Here is a 15958-nt window from a genome sequence, read left to right on the forward strand (position 1 = left end):
AAATCATATTATGAGACAATCACCTGGGCCTGGTACTTTATTTTCCAAAGAAGTGGTTCCAAATTTCCCTGGTCTGGTCATTCCTCTGCCCCTTGGTCTTCTTTCACCTTTGTTGAGAAACAAAATGAAAACTAAAAATTATGGGCACATAAAAGTTAGAATAAATTACATTCCTATGTTATTGCCTAATATTAAAGATTCTTATAATAACATATACACTAATATAGTTCTATCATAAAAAGGCCACAGTCATTCTCATGTGATACATAAGTTTCCAGTTAATTTAGATACTACACTATTAATATTTTATGGGAAGATTACTTGCCAGGTTAATTGTGTATGTTAACAGTTTAAAAACAGATATTCCAGTAAATATGCCTTAATAATTTCCTTAATAGAAAAACTGCATTTTGTGTAGTATACAGTATCAATTCTAAATGAAAAATTTTTATTGCTGGGATCACACACACATACACTTTTGGTATAAAGATAAAATTTTATAGATAAGGGTGGCTATAGCAAAAATTAGGTATCAAATGATCTAATGTTTTTGAAGGTTTTAGAAAAATAAAAACAAGCGAAACTTAAAATTCGCAAAAGGGAAAATGACTAGCCCTAAAAATTACTGAAGCAGAAAATATAAAACAATCAATATTTACTTCTTTGAAATAGAAAGACTGATAAACCTTTTGGTACACTAACTAAAACAATGAATATTGAAATCAGTAAAATTAGAGTTGAAAATGCTAGTATTGCAATATAAAGGACCAAACTCCACAGGACTTGAAAACACAGAAGCCAGGGTTTAGTGATTTAATTTTCTTCCCTGGATTTTATTGATATAAAGATATATCTTGTTTGCCCTCAAAGTAATTACTTTGGACAAAAATAACTGAGTTTTCAATTTCATAGCCTTCAGCCTGCAAGGGAGAATATTCAACCTTTATATATCTTTAAGGGAAATATGCACCAATTATTTGAAAGATTACTTTCTGACAATTACAGAATTGTAATTTCTACTAATTTACACTAATAAAAGTTTAAGAATATCTAAGTAAATAAAAAATCAATACAATTCTATAAACATGAAAAAAGGCAATACATGTTCTATAATGTATCTCTAGTTGTTCTGTATTAGCATAGGAAACTAATATTCCAAGTATTAATTAAAATATTCTAAAGCTTATATAATATCAGCAAAGAAACTGTTAAATCTAAAAAATGTTATTCCTGATACAAAACATCTAGGGAATCTGGGACACTGTGAAAATACTTAACCTAAGAATAGGAATAGAAAAAGGTGAAGAGTTCTAGCCCCAATGACCGTAAAATAGTTTCAAAAAATATTTAGGAAGAAAAATTCCCCAACCTATACAAACAGATGCGTATAAACACACAAAAGGCTTACAGAACACCAATTAGATTGGACAAGAAAACAAAATCCTCCCACTACATTATAATCAAAACACAAAATCTGCAAAACAAAGCAACAATATGAAAAGCAGAAAGAGAAAAAGACCAAGTAACATCCCAATGAGAGAAAGCCAACCCTTGACAGTATTAATGATACTCTGTTTTGTTTGTAGACAGGAGCTCAGCATAGTTGTCTCCTGAGAGTCAAAATAGATAAACAATCTAACCATTTCTGTAAATATCAACAAAATCAACTATTTTAGAGAAACAAGTATTTGATACAAGCATAACATTCCAATTAAGCAGAAAGGAATGTAACTTTTGGAATAGTCATACAACCTGCCCTTTAGCAAATCTGTAGATCTGATCACCTACAAACAGATAATGATGAGGAAAAAAATCTGTACCACTAGTGAACATATACATGTTTTATAATTATTTCTAAAATGATACACTACAACTATTTCTGTAGCACTCATTTTAACGAGAATGACTATTTTATTTTAGTGATGATTTTAAAAAATACAAAGGATGGCCCCTGGGGGAGAGAGCTGTACCCTCAGAAGTGTGGACACTCCAGAGAAGTCACAGGAGATTACCCTCTGCCCCACAGTCCAGACCCAAGAGGGAATCGCATTGTAACAACTGTGCCGGCTGGGTACAAGGACCTAGGAACAATAAGGGACAGGACCCTTTGATTCCTGCCCTCACCTAGACCTGGAAGACAGTCTCCAGGAGCGCTGACACACCTGAAATCAGAGCACCTGTTCTCAGGAAAGGCTGAAAGAACACAGGAAAACAGTTCTGACACAGAGGCCTACAGCAGGGTCAAGTCACTCTCAGAAACAGTAAGACAAGCAAACACCAGAGTCAACCCAATGGCTAGGGGCAAGCGCAGGAACCTAATTAACAGAAACCAAGACTTGGCATCATCAGAGCATAGTTCTCCCACCAAAGAAAAAACTGGATACCAAACACACCAGAAAAGCAAGATTTAGATTTAAAATCACATTTTTATAATGATTCAGGACTTTAAGAAAGACATAAAGTACTCCATTAAAGAAATGCAGGAGGGGTTGGGGATTTAGCTCAGTGGTAGAGTGCTTGCCTAGCAAGCAGAAGGCCCTGGGTTCGGTCCCCAGCTCCGAAAAAAAGAAAAAAGAAAAAAAAAGAAATGCAGGAAAACACAAGTAAACAAATAGAAGTTCTTAGAGAGGAAACACAAAAATCCCTGAAAGAATTTCAGGAAAACCACCAAAAATGTGAAGGAATTGAAAATGGAAATAGAAACAATAAACAAAGTACAAAGGGAGACAACCCTGGATATAGAAAACCAAAGGGAGAGAAAAGGAGACATAGATACAGGCATCACCAACAGAATACAAGAGATAGAAGAGAAATCAGTCTGGAGGTTCCTCAGAAAATTGGACATTGAACTGCCTGAGGACCCAGCTATACCTCTCTTGGGCATATACCCAAAAGATGCCCCAACATATAAAAAAGACACGTGCTCCACTATGTTCATCGCAGCCTTATTTATAATAGCCAGAAGCTGGAAAGAACACAGATGCCCTTCAACAGAGGAATGCATTCAAAAAATGTAGTACATCTACACTACACAACGGAGTACTACTCAGCTATCAAAAACCATGACTTCATGAAATTCATAGGCAAATGAATGGAACTGGAAAATATCCTGAGTGAGGTAACTCAATCACAGAAAAACACACTTGGTAAGCACACATTGATAAGTGGATATTAGCCAAAAAGCACAAATTACCCATGATGTAATCCACAGACCACAGGAAGCTCAAGAAAAAAGATGACCAAAATGTGGATGCCACCACTCCTTCTTAAAAGGGGAAAAATATAAAAAAAAAAAAAAAAAAAAAAAAGGGGAAAAATATCCATACGAGGGGATATGGAAGCAAAGTTTAGAGCAGTGATTCAAGGAACGACCATTCAGAGCCTTTGCCACATGTGGCTCATATATATACAGCCACTAAAACTAGATTAAGACTGGTGCTGAAACAGACTGGATATAGATCTCTCCTAAGAGACACATCCAGAGCATTTCCAATACAGAGATCAATGCTAGCAGCAAAACACAGAACTGAGAACAGGACCCCCTTGAAGGGAATTAGAGGAAGGACTGAAAGAGGTGAAGGAGCTTGCAACCCCATAAGAACAACAATGCCAACCAACCAGAGCTTCCAGGGACTAAACCACTACCGAAAGTCTATAAATGGACTGACCCAGGGCTCCAACCGCATATATAACAGAAAATAGCCTTGTTCGGGCACCAGTGGAAGGAGAAGCCCTTGATCCTGCCAAGGTTGTACCCCCAGTACAGGGGAATATTTGGGGGCAGTAAGGGGGATGGATGGGGGAATACTCATATAGGGGAAGAGGAGTTGAGGAGATTGGAGCTTACGGACAGGAAACCGGGAAGGGAAATAACATTTGAAATGTAAGTAAAGAAATATATCTAATAAAAAATAAAAAAAGAGACACAGATCGATATTTTGCAAACATAAAATCAGTTGTGAAAACATACAGTATCTAGAAAAAGGAACTATATTATCAACTGGAAGAAAAAAAATAGCTGTTTTCTCCTTTTTTCTCCACTGTCCATGCCTAGATATATTTTATCACACATTGCTAGATCAGGAAATTATTAAACATTATAATTCAAAGTTGGTTTCTCCTTCATGCACTGTACTGATTAAATTTGTAAATTTAGTCATTCTAGGTTAGGGATCATCTACAGTCACAGTATAGTATAAAAAATATGGGGGTTGGGGATTTAGCTCAGTGGTAGAGCGCTTGCCTAGCAAGCGGAAGGCCCTGGGTTCAGTCCCCAGCTCCGAAAAAAAGAAAAAAGAAAAAAAATATGCAGAAAAGTAGAATACACATAACTTCTTTCAAACTGAAAGTTAATAATTCACAAAGTAAAATACAAATATATTCTTGTTACATAAAAGAAAAAAGCCTTAAGGGATTATGAACGAAAGTCATATGAAAGAGAACCCTGGGTGAACTATCACCACAAACAAAAAACCATCAAATAAACAAGTATCACCACCACCATACCCACAACCACTACCTCATAGCTGGAGATGTAGCGCAATATAGAAGAAAAAAATGGTGCTGAAGGGTCGTAACCTTCTCAATCACACATTCCAATTTCACCATATGTTAAGCAAAAAACATCAGTTTGCAGAGTAAATTCAAAGTTTTTATCTTGTGATATGTCTATTCTACCTGTAACCATTTTGCACAGCAAGATTCTTTTTCTCTTGCAATAGTCCTATATTTACTCTGAGACTTTTCTTTACTCAATCACCATTCCCTCCAGAATTTAAGTTACTTTCACATTTGCCATACATTTCTATATTTGTTATTTTTAAAGGACTATCCCCCAGTCTATTTCTCTTCACTATAAAATAAACTTGTAGAGCCCACCTCCAGTAGAAAGATAGAGCATCAAGTGAGGGATGGGGTTGCCATTCCAAAGTCAAAATTCTGACCCATAATTCTTCCTGTCTGAAAGAAATGCAGGGATAGAAATGGAGAAGAGCCTGAGGAAAAGAAGGTCCAGCAACAGTCCCAAAGTGAGAGCCAGATCAAGGGGAGGCCCCAAGACCTGACACCATTACTGAAGCTATGGGGCATTTACCTATCATGACTGCCCTCCAAAAGACCCAACAAGCAGTTGAAAGAGTCAGATGCAGATATGTGCACCCAACCAATGGACAGAAGCTGCTGAACCCTGTGGTTGAATTCGGGAAAAGCTGGAGGAAGCTGAGAAGAAGGATGACCCTGTAGAAGGGCCAGCGGTCTCAATTAACCTAGACCCCTGAGATCTCTTAGACACTGGGCCACCAACCAGACAGCATAGACCATCTGATATCAGGCCCCAACCCATATACAGCAGAAGACTGTGGGGTATGGGTTCTGTCAAAGAAGATGCACCTAATTCTCAAGAGACTGGAAGCCCCAGAAAGTAGGGAAGTCTGGTAAGGTGGGCAGTGGGGACATCCTTGTGGAGACAGGTGGGCAGGGAGGAGGTATGGGCTGTGGAATAGTCAGACGGTGAACTGGGATGGGAATAAAAATCTAGAGTCTAAAAATAATTAAATAAAAAGGAATATAAAAAAAGACATTTCCTGAAGGCAGATAGGTCTTGGCTACATAGTATCATATACAGATCTGCATCACAGAAACATTTACCAAAATTACCTATTAATATCTACTTGATAGAGATAGCAGCAAGGAACTGGTATGTATTACTGTGCTGTAATGGGTTGTTTTAAAACACAGAAGCATTCAATGACAAGAATACCATACCTAAAAGCCCTTTTCTATTCCCAACTTCCTCTACATACCTTACCTACTCATTCTGGTTAATGAGACAGGTAATATTTAATGGGGTAAATTTTACTTATGCATACATTTCATTCCACTAGTAAGCTTGTATTAAACTCAAGGCCAGTGAATTTTAGCAATGATTCCTTGGAGTCATTTCTTTGAAAGAACACATCTATATTATCAAAGCATTAAATTTAGAAACACCTTTATAAATGATGAACACTATAATAATGAACAGAAATCTATGACAGCTTCCATGGGCTCAAAGATTTTATTAATCACATAGATTTTACTTAAGAATATCAAAGAATCCGTTTACCTTTAAAATAGCAACAGAACCATGTAAAATATATTTAATACTTATTCTGTCCAACTTTTAAAATTATGGTAGATATGTGACTAATGAAATATTCAAATGGTTCTAAAAGGTTTTGGTGTTGAATTAGAATCCAAGGCCCTGCATGCTAAGCACTCATTCTATACTGAGCTACAGCCCCAGAACTTATGTATACATTTCAACTGAGTAGTAATTAGAGGTAATTTTTAAAATAGCTATCTCCCATACCCACTCAATGTTTATAATACCACAGCTCCAACATTCTAACTATGACTTCTGGCTTTGCCCATATTCTGGAACATGAGATTCTTGGTGAATAGGAAGACCAGCAGTCTCAACTAACCTGGACCCCTGAGATCTCTGACACTGAGCCACCAACCCGGCAGCATACAACAGCTGATTTGAAGCCCACAACAAACATACAGCAGAGGACTGCTGGATCTGGCACAGTTTGAGGCCCCAGGGAATGGGGAGGCCTGACGAGGTAGGATGGGACAGAGTGGGGGCATGGGGACATCCTCTTTAAGACTGAAGTGAGGGATGGGACAAGGAACTGTTGGAGGGTAGACTGGGAGAGGGATAAGGACTGGACTGTAAAAAAAAGATTAAAGATAATTATTTAAGAAAAGTTTCCGGGGTTGGGGATTTAGCTCAGTGGTAGAGCGCTTGCCTAGCAAGCGCAAGGCACTGGGTTCAGTCCCCAGCTCCGAAAAAAAGAAAAAAAAGTTTCCTGGGGAGCTCTCAAAAATTCTAATTATCGTAATTTGAATCTTCCCTTTTCTCTACTACCTAGACTAGAGAATGGTATTACCAGTCTACCTGCCATTCAAATTTGACATCAAGTTCTAATACCAATGCTATTAAACACAACATTATCAAAATCAGATCTAAAATGACAGAACATGTAATTGGGAATTAGCTTACGAATTTTTCCTGGTGGCTGTAATATATCTCCTGTGAGGCGACACCATCCAACTGGAAAGATATCTCGGGAGTCATAGCTGCACCAATAATCAAACGCTCCACTCCATCCATCAAAAGTAATATGAACTTGATCTCCACTGACAGCTCCAATTGTGGCAGGGCAGATCATAAATGGATTTTTTCTGTCGATAGCTTCAATCTTCATCCCAACTATAAAATTATTCTGGGGTGGACGTGGTGGTTCCTAAAGATACAAATGATCAATGAGACAATATTTTTCAACACAGGACTTCTCTGTGTAACCCTGGCCATCCTGGAACTCACTCTGGACCCCGACATCTGGCTGGCCTTAAAATCAAGAGATTCGCCTGCCTCTGCCTCCAGAGTCTTTGGATTAATGGCCTGGCAAAGACTTGTTTATCCAGCATCTTTTAAGGGCAGGCATGGCACACACTTGTAATTCAAATTCAATTCAAAGGCCTTAAGGTTTGGTCTACTGAGTGGGAAGATTTGTTTTTAACAGTCAGCCAAGTTAACCAAAAGAGAGAAGGTACAGAGTGGATTCATTAGAGAATATTTTTGAAAACTTATATCCCAATAAATTTGAAAACATGTATGAAAAGTAAGTTTTTAGATGTTTATCGTCTACCAAAATTGGACCAAGATATATCTTAAGACAGCAACACTGGGATAGAGGGTTTCCAGAGAGGAAACCAGGAAAGGGGATAACATTTGAAATGTAAATATAGAAAATACCTAATAAAAAGGAAAAGGAAAAAAGAAAATAAAAGTTGAGAACTATTAGACTATGGAAAAAAAAAGACAGCAACACATCTGTAATTCACAATGAGACAAAAGTAGTAATGGTATCCCTTGCACTTTAAGAAAAGCCAAAGGCCCTGGGTTCGGTCCCCAGCTCCGAAAAAAAGAACCAAAAAAAAAAAAAAAAAAAAAAAAAAGAAAAGCCAAAGGCTAGCTAGATGATTTCACTGCCGAATACACTAGTATTTGAAGACCTAATACTAATGCTTTTCATATTTCATAAAATAGAAAAGGATCAAGCATGGCCAAGCTATTCGATAAAGCCAGTATTATCCTGATATAAAAGACAGATAAAGGTGAACAAAAAGAAATTTCCTGGGGTTGGGGATTTAGCTCAGTGGTAGAGCGCTTGCCTAGGAAGCGCAAGGCCCTGGGTTCGGTCCCCAGCTCCGAAAAAAAGAACCAAAAAAAAAAAAAAAAGAAAGAAAGAAAAGAAAAATTTCCTCAATAAACATAAATGCAGAAATTCTCAACAAAATACTTCAAAACCAGATTAAGAAAAACAATTATATGGCACACCATGATTGAATTGATTTTATATCAGCATTATAAGAATGGTAAACATAAACCAATTTATAAATGTAACAGTAAAAAGTAAGATCAGGGTCAAAATTCACATTATTAGCTCAACAGAAACAGAAAGGGCCTTAAATAATGTTTAACATCCATTCATAAATAAGGTTTTAAACAAACTACAAGCAGAAGAAGCACAAACATAATAAGCCATACTCAACGTTATAGTTACTGAGGAAAGCAAGGAATGCAGCAGTCCCTCTACAATCAAGAAGGAGAGAAACAAGTATGCCTATACTCCCTTTATTCTCAGTCAACTGCAGTGACTTAGCCAGAGCATCAAGGGAAATGAGGGATACAAGTAGGAAGGGAAAAGGTCAAATAATCCTTATTTTCAAATGATATACCTGTAAAAGATCCTAAGCACTCCTCCATAAAACTCTTAGATCTGATAGATACTATCAAAAAAGTAGTGGGATTCACCATCAACATAGAAAAATGAGTACTTTTACAGCAAAATAACAATAAGTATTCTGAAAATAAATCAGAAAAATATCCCATTTAGGACAGCCTAAAAATGTCAGGCATAAATGTAGCAAAGGAGTTAAAAAGACTTCTACAAAAACAAAAACAAAAAAAAAAGCCAAAAGAAAACAAAAAGGCACAAACACACTAAGGTTACTTGTGCTGGCTAGTCTTATCAATTTTACATAAGCTAGTTTTCTCTGAGAGGAGAAAACCCCAATTGAGAAAATGCCTTTATAAGAATCCCCTGTGGGTCATTTTCTTAATTAGTGGTTGACAAATCATTTTATTAAGAGATTGATGTGTGATGGCTCAGCCCATTGTGGGTTATGTCATCCCTGAGATGTAATGCAGTCTCTTAAATAGCTAAGTAGTTAAAATGAGGACAGTAACATAATTCTAATATAACAAAAGTGTCCTTAAGCACAGGATAGTAGGACAAGGCATAATTACCACATATACAGGCTACATGAAAGCACAGGAATACAGTACCTACTAGCCAAAGAGAGGACCATCAGAGAGACGTCCTGGCTACACCTTTATGTCAGACTTCTAATCTCCAGAACCGATGTTTAAATAAACCTAGCCATCAACAGTGAAAATTTTAAAACACTGAAGAAAAATAGTGATGATACCAACAGGGAAGGTCTCCTATGCACATGGAATGCTAAGATTGATATTACAAAAATGATTATTGTACCAAAAACAATCTACAGATTCAATTCAATCTCCACCAATATTCTAACATGATTTTTTTACAGAAATTGAAAAAACAATCATAAAATTGATATGGAAGCCCCAAAAACTTGGAAGCTAAAACAATCCTTAACAATTACACAACAACAAATCACTGCCGGATGTGTCTCTAGTCCCGATTTCAAGTTATACATTAGAGCCACAGTAGTAAAACCAGCATGGCACTAGAACGAAACAGACACAGTGATCACTAAGAGCACTGAGGACCCAGGTTATAAGTACATGCACCTACAGCTACCTGATTTATTTTTGACGATGATGCCAAAAACATAGATTAGGGGAAAGATAGCTATCTAAACAAACTGTATCAGGAAAGCTGGCTATCTACATGTAGAAGAGTGAAATTAGATCCTTCTCTCTCACCTTGCACACAAATCAATGCCAAATGAATAAAAAAAAAATCTCAATGTTAGAGCTGAAACTCTCAAACGTCTAAAAGAGTAGGAATAAACTTCAGTATATAAGCTGAGATAAGGGCCTTCCGAATAGGGCTCCAGCCACCCAGGATTAAAGACATCAACAGTTTTGATGTCATGAAATTAAAAGGCCTCTGTATTACAAAGGAAACTATTAATCAACTACTCCATGTGCAGAGAATAAATGTTCTCAGAGAGCTCAGCCACAAATGTGATAATCATATCACATACCCCTAGTATCAGAAGGCTCAGGAATCATTTTGGAAGAGGGAGATAGGAAGTTTCTAAGAGCCAAAGGTCAAAGTGAACCAGGACAAAACAGTATCTTCCTGGCTGTGATGTACCTGCTAGACTAATGAACTCTCACCAACTGTAGTTGCTATTGTGAACTGCATGGTGTCTCTTTGACCCCAAATTTCTGTTGAAATATTACCAATATTTGAAAACAGGCTTTATCCAGTTTGACTGGTGTGCCTTAATAAGAGTAAGATACCCACGTGCACACATATAGTGGAAGCCATGTAAGAACACAAGAAACGAGTCAACGATAAACCAAGGTGAGCCTCAACAGAGACCAGTCTTCAAGGGACCCTGATTTTTGTTCTTCCAGTCTCCAAACTGTGGAAAAACTTTTTTTATTATGTAAGCCACTAGTCTTTGTTATAATGACCCTAACAAACTCACTCAATATTTGCCTATAATTTAAAAAAAAATATTCCTCTGTCAGAAAAGAAAAACGTGGTAAGCATTCCAATGAAAACAATAAAATCACGTTCTATAGGACAGAAACTTTTCTTACCTTCTTAAAGAACACTGCAGGTGCCAGTTCAGATCCAGTTAGTACACGTAGTAAAAACATGGGCCATGATGAAGCATTCATTCTATAACCTGTTTTATAAATTATATAGCATTTAAAAAAAACTGTGAAGCTATGACAATGGAGAAAAAATGGGTAACACTGACCAATCCTCTTAAGAGAATAACTTGATAAGGACTTGAGTAAAAGATAAATCTTCATGTAGCCATAGTTACCATTGTAATGTCTGGCACCAATATCAAAGTAGAACCAGAAACCTTTATTTTTAGAAAAGCCATTGGCTAGGGTTTGGCAACAAAATGCTTATGTTTGGGGCAGACCATAGTAATACAGGTAATCCACACCACAGCTCAGGAGGAGCTTTCATTCTATGTCTACCAGCCATGCAAGCATGGGAATAGGTTGCAAAAGGCTTCTAGCCCCTTTTTCTTAGAGTCTCTGACTTCTGTTCTTTCAGAAAAACCATGTCTGTTGAACTTTACAAATGTACATATATAAAATACATCTTATTCTACGTTTTAAAAGGAGAAAAACTATGAACACATTCTAGTTAACATTATGCATGCTTAAGTATTTAAGGAAACTATATTAATAGCAATGACTTCTCTGAGATACGTAAGATAGGTGAACAGATAAAAAATAAACCAAGTATGGTAAAATGAGGTAGTAAAGTCTATGGATAATCACTGGAAAATTCTTTTACATTTGTCTATGTCTGAAAATTCTCATAAAATATTAGGAAAAGAACTGCTTCCTTCAGCAATCTTTACATATACTAAACATAATCTTGAAATTTATATGATAAGTTACCAAAAGAGGCTTATTTATAAATTTTACCAACTTATATCAACATTAGGCATACTGTTTTCTGAAGCAATCATTTTCACTCAAAACCTGCCTGACCCAAAGTTAGAATTGGAAAAGGGTTATACGCACTCTAATAAAAAAATTTTTAAAAAAATAAAAAATAAAGATTTGTTGGAACATAAAAATAACTTACTAGTAGGACTGTTTTATTTTAAGAACTGTTTATCCTTACCCAGTGGAGGCTGAAGTAAATCTCCTTCTTGTTCACATGTCCCAACAGGCTGTATATCTGATGAATCCACAAGTCTCCAAAAATCATTCTTATTGTCACCACCATCCAGTCGTAGACGTAATCGGGCCCCAGTAATTCCAATGACTGAAGCAACACACACTGAATCAATATTGCGAGGGTCACGGGCTTCCAACTTCATACCAATTTGGAATTCATTAGTTGGTGGAGTCTTAGCCTGTATGTAAATAACACTGTGTTAAAATGCATAAGCTATAAGAAAAGTGATTGCAAATTATGATACCAGAATAGCTCGGAGACATGTTTAGGTATAGTTACAGCAGCAGTTGAATGAGTTCAGGGTTACAAGGCTCAAGGCAAAAATCTCCCTTTTGACTGAAATGCGGCATAAACGCATTGGCCATCCCAAGCTTCACTTATAGGCACATCCAGAAACCCCAGCTATAGCTTATAAAATGCATCCTGAAAGACTTTTTAAAAAATAAGAATCTCATGAAGCTTCCTCTTGAAATGAGCAAACTAGAAGTCCTATCAAAGCCAATAATAAAGTCAACAGCACATTGCAAACATCCCTACATACTTTTAACCATCATCCCACAGGTGCCTCTATCTACCTTACACTCCAGATAGTCTCTGCCATCTCTTGATGGCCACCTTATTTTGCCTGTTTTTTTTTCTTCTTATTCTAACAATCTTAAATAGTGTCTGTTCCATGAGCCTTGTCAATACAAGGTTATATTTCTTATAATTATTGCCTTTTCTGTGTTTCTCTCTACATAGGCCATTTAAAAATTACTGCAAAGAGATCATCTGGTAATCAGTGGCACAAACATAATCCCACATTCCCCTCATACTATCAGAGCTATGTAACCACACAGACACTCTTCTACAAGTCAATAATGAATGTTACTGTATAAAATATCAAGAGAATTTTGGCATACCTGTCTGAAATATTCTGAAGGAGCACTTACAGATCCAGTCTCTTTCAAATACTTGTCCCAGTCAAAATAATCTGGAAAAATCATACAAAATTGGGTGAGTCTGTAGTTAAGTTTTTATCCTGAATACAATAATTTTAGTTTATACCTAGACAAGTAGGGGTATGAGAAGCTTTGAAGGGAGTAAAGGAAGGGGAGAAGTATTGCAATTACATTATAATCTCAAAAATAAAAAAGGAAAAAATACATCCTACAAACCAGGTTTTAACTCAATTTATATTCAATAATGCACTGAAGTAAAAGCAATTTCCTGGTAATAATGGTCCTGATAGGAATTATAACTCATATCCTCTGGATGAATTGTGGAGTAAAGCAGAGTAATTTTAAAGGAAGGTGCCTGAGGTGTGCAGTAGTAGTAGAGGCTCAGTGTTCAACAGTCTACACTGCAAGAAAGAAATGGGGACACTAGAAACCTAGGACATTTATATAGACTGTGCACATATGTCAAATATAAATTTGCTCAACAACTTTGTTTACATTTTATCATCACATTAATGTGAAGGCGCTTTGTTTTTTATGGGGATGTAAACGTGTTTTTAAAAAAAAATTCTAAGAGCCAGAGTAGTTCTTACTGGACTATTAAGTCTCCATCCATAGTGTGAAGAACATCGTGTTAAGACACAGCAGTAAGCCAGTGAGCAGTGCAGTCACGGAATAGATTACCGGGTCACTGCGAAGTAGTCTACGTACTTTTGCTGTGCTCTTCCATGTAGGCTTCATGGCACGCCGCAACATTATCAAAAAGCAGTGCATTCTGCCTGTTTTGAACATGTTTGTTCAATTCAGTGTCCCAGATAGATTGTCAAAACACTGACAAAACTGATTAGAAATACTAAAATTACAGATTTATATATCATTTAACTTTCAGCCAAAATCAAGTTTTTCTATACTCTTGTTATCTAGTATTTTTTTTACTTCTCTTCCATAGGTAAATCTGTCTTACCAGTTCTGATACGCAGAGTACTTCTTTATCCACTGGCTCCAATATGTATTATTTCAATTATTTACATCCAATTGCAGTCCAAAATATTAAAAAGAAAAATCCAGAAATAATTTATAAGTTTTAATGTGTAGCGTTGTTCTAACTAGTGAGATGAAATCTCACACTTAAATTCCATCCCACTCAAGGGACATATGCCATGAGTGTGCAACCAGCCTGTTAATCACTTAGTTACAACTCTGTCATCAGACTGCCTGCTAAGTTATCAGCCAGCCAGTGTTCAGATTATTTTCTGTTACTTTCACCTTAACAAAAGCTACAAAGCACAAGTATAGTGGTGCTGGTAATTTAGATATGTGAGAGAGAAACCATAAAGTACTACTTTTTAAGTGAAAAATGAAAACTCTCAACAACGAATGAAACACAGTATGTTACACTTCCTGATGTGTATGCTAATAGCTGCCAATCTTTTATTGTGCTTTATACACATGTATATATAAAACATATATTAATATCCAGTTTCAAGCATCTACTGGGATACAATCTTAGAATGTACTGCCCTGCAAGGGAAGGATTATCATAACTTTCAAGAACAGCACAGATGCCTAACAAACAAATTGTTGGCCAATCAGTTTTCTAGACAGTACAAATAAAAAGCCTAACAGGATCTATGGATTTCTGTAATATAAATAATGACACCATGGCTGACTGTAGGATACCAAAGCAAAGCCATAAAGCATGAAGTTGGGGGAAGATGTGCACAACTAGCTCTTCAAAGTCACTCTTAGCCACACCTGTATACCATAAAATAATATTTTTTCTACGTGTAACTATCCATGTACACTGCACATGCCATATATAAGACTATGGGGGCTGGGGATTTAGCTCAGTGGTAGAGCGCTTACCTAGGAAGCGCAAGGCCCTGGGTTCGGTCCCCAGCTCCGAAAAAAAGAACCAAAAAAAAAAAAAAGACTATGGAGTTTTTAAATAACTTAGCCAATTATCTAAAATTCCAGTTTGATTCTGTTTCCACATGATGTGGAATACTACCACAGTGTTAAAAACATGTGCTTCAGAAGCTGATATGCTCCTTTTCAGTATGGCTCTATGCATTATAAAATGTTGAACCTGTCATTTCATTTTCTTTGCCTCAGTTATCTCATTTATAAGGTATGAAAATTAATATATATGGTACCACGCAAGATTAATGTTACAACTGTCACTAAAATTGTAACTATTAAGCTTTGTCAAAAGTAAAAACAGAGATTTGCAGGTACACAATTAAATTGTCAAAATATTCTCTTGGTCTCCTAACCTTACGCACTATTTATTACAAATAACCTTACAAACAGGATTATTTTCTATCACATTGTTAGCCAATGACAAGCTATAGTATAGGTCATATAGAGACTTAATTTGCCTTAAAAAACTATTCACAACTGCTCATATGATAATCACTATGTTAACATAATGGAAACACACATGGATCTAAGCTTTACTAGATTAGATTTAACACACCTAACACAAGACTACAGGTGAAAATTCCTAACCAGCAACCAAAAGTCAGTCTGAAATTTTTGTTCTGACTTTGCATCATGTTCTCAGTAGAAAAGGAAAATACTAAGGTCATTGTTTCTTGGGGATGAGGTCTGGAAACTGATATATCTCTTCGAAGCATAGGTGCACATACATAACTGTGTAATCTGCTTGCTGCATACACACATTCTTCATGTCCTTCTTCCTATTAGCCTGGACTCCATTCTAATTTATACATAGGTTTAATAAATTGTAGCACATGGAATAGAATCTCTGTCAACTTTCTTGATTTTCTCTAGAGTAAATCAGTTATGTCTTTTACAATGCCAGATTTGGCTTCCTATGCTATGTGAGGACAATGAGCAGGAAGTATCTTAGACGAAGAATCTCCGTTTAATGATCAGCATACACTACTTTATAGCATTTATCACAACTATTAATTATTTACTATCTATCTTCCCACTTAAGCTCAGAGAAAGCAGAAATCACATTTATTCTGTTTGGTACTAGATTCCTCCATGGGCTATTAATAT

The 15958-nt window shown here is 36.3% G+C and overlaps 1 protein-coding gene across 3 annotated transcripts in view; it reads right to left on the reverse strand.

Annotated features, from left to right (window-relative positions):
- Scml2 (Scm polycomb group protein like 2) overlaps window positions 1-15958 on the reverse strand; it is a 154573-nt gene that overhangs the window by 78516 nt on the left and 60099 nt on the right. For all 3 annotated transcript variants that reach the window (XM_039100194.2, XM_039100195.2, XM_063280419.1), the window contains 5 exons: window positions 12893-12963; window positions 11934-12168; window positions 10877-10965; window positions 7046-7289; window positions 24-107 (listed from right to left, as the gene is read on the reverse strand). In XM_039100194.2, coding sequence (XP_038956122.1) covers window positions 24-107; window positions 7046-7289; window positions 10877-10965; window positions 11934-12168; window positions 12893-12963 — 723 coding nt within the window. The remainder of the gene's footprint in view (window positions 1-23; window positions 108-7045; window positions 7290-10876; window positions 10966-11933; window positions 12169-12892; window positions 12964-15958) is intronic.

Source organism: Rattus norvegicus, chromosome X (assembly GCF_036323735.1).
Source record: "Rattus norvegicus strain BN/NHsdMcwi chromosome X, GRCr8, whole genome shotgun sequence".
Classification (NCBI taxonomy): domain Eukaryota; kingdom Metazoa; phylum Chordata; class Mammalia; order Rodentia; family Muridae; genus Rattus; species Rattus norvegicus.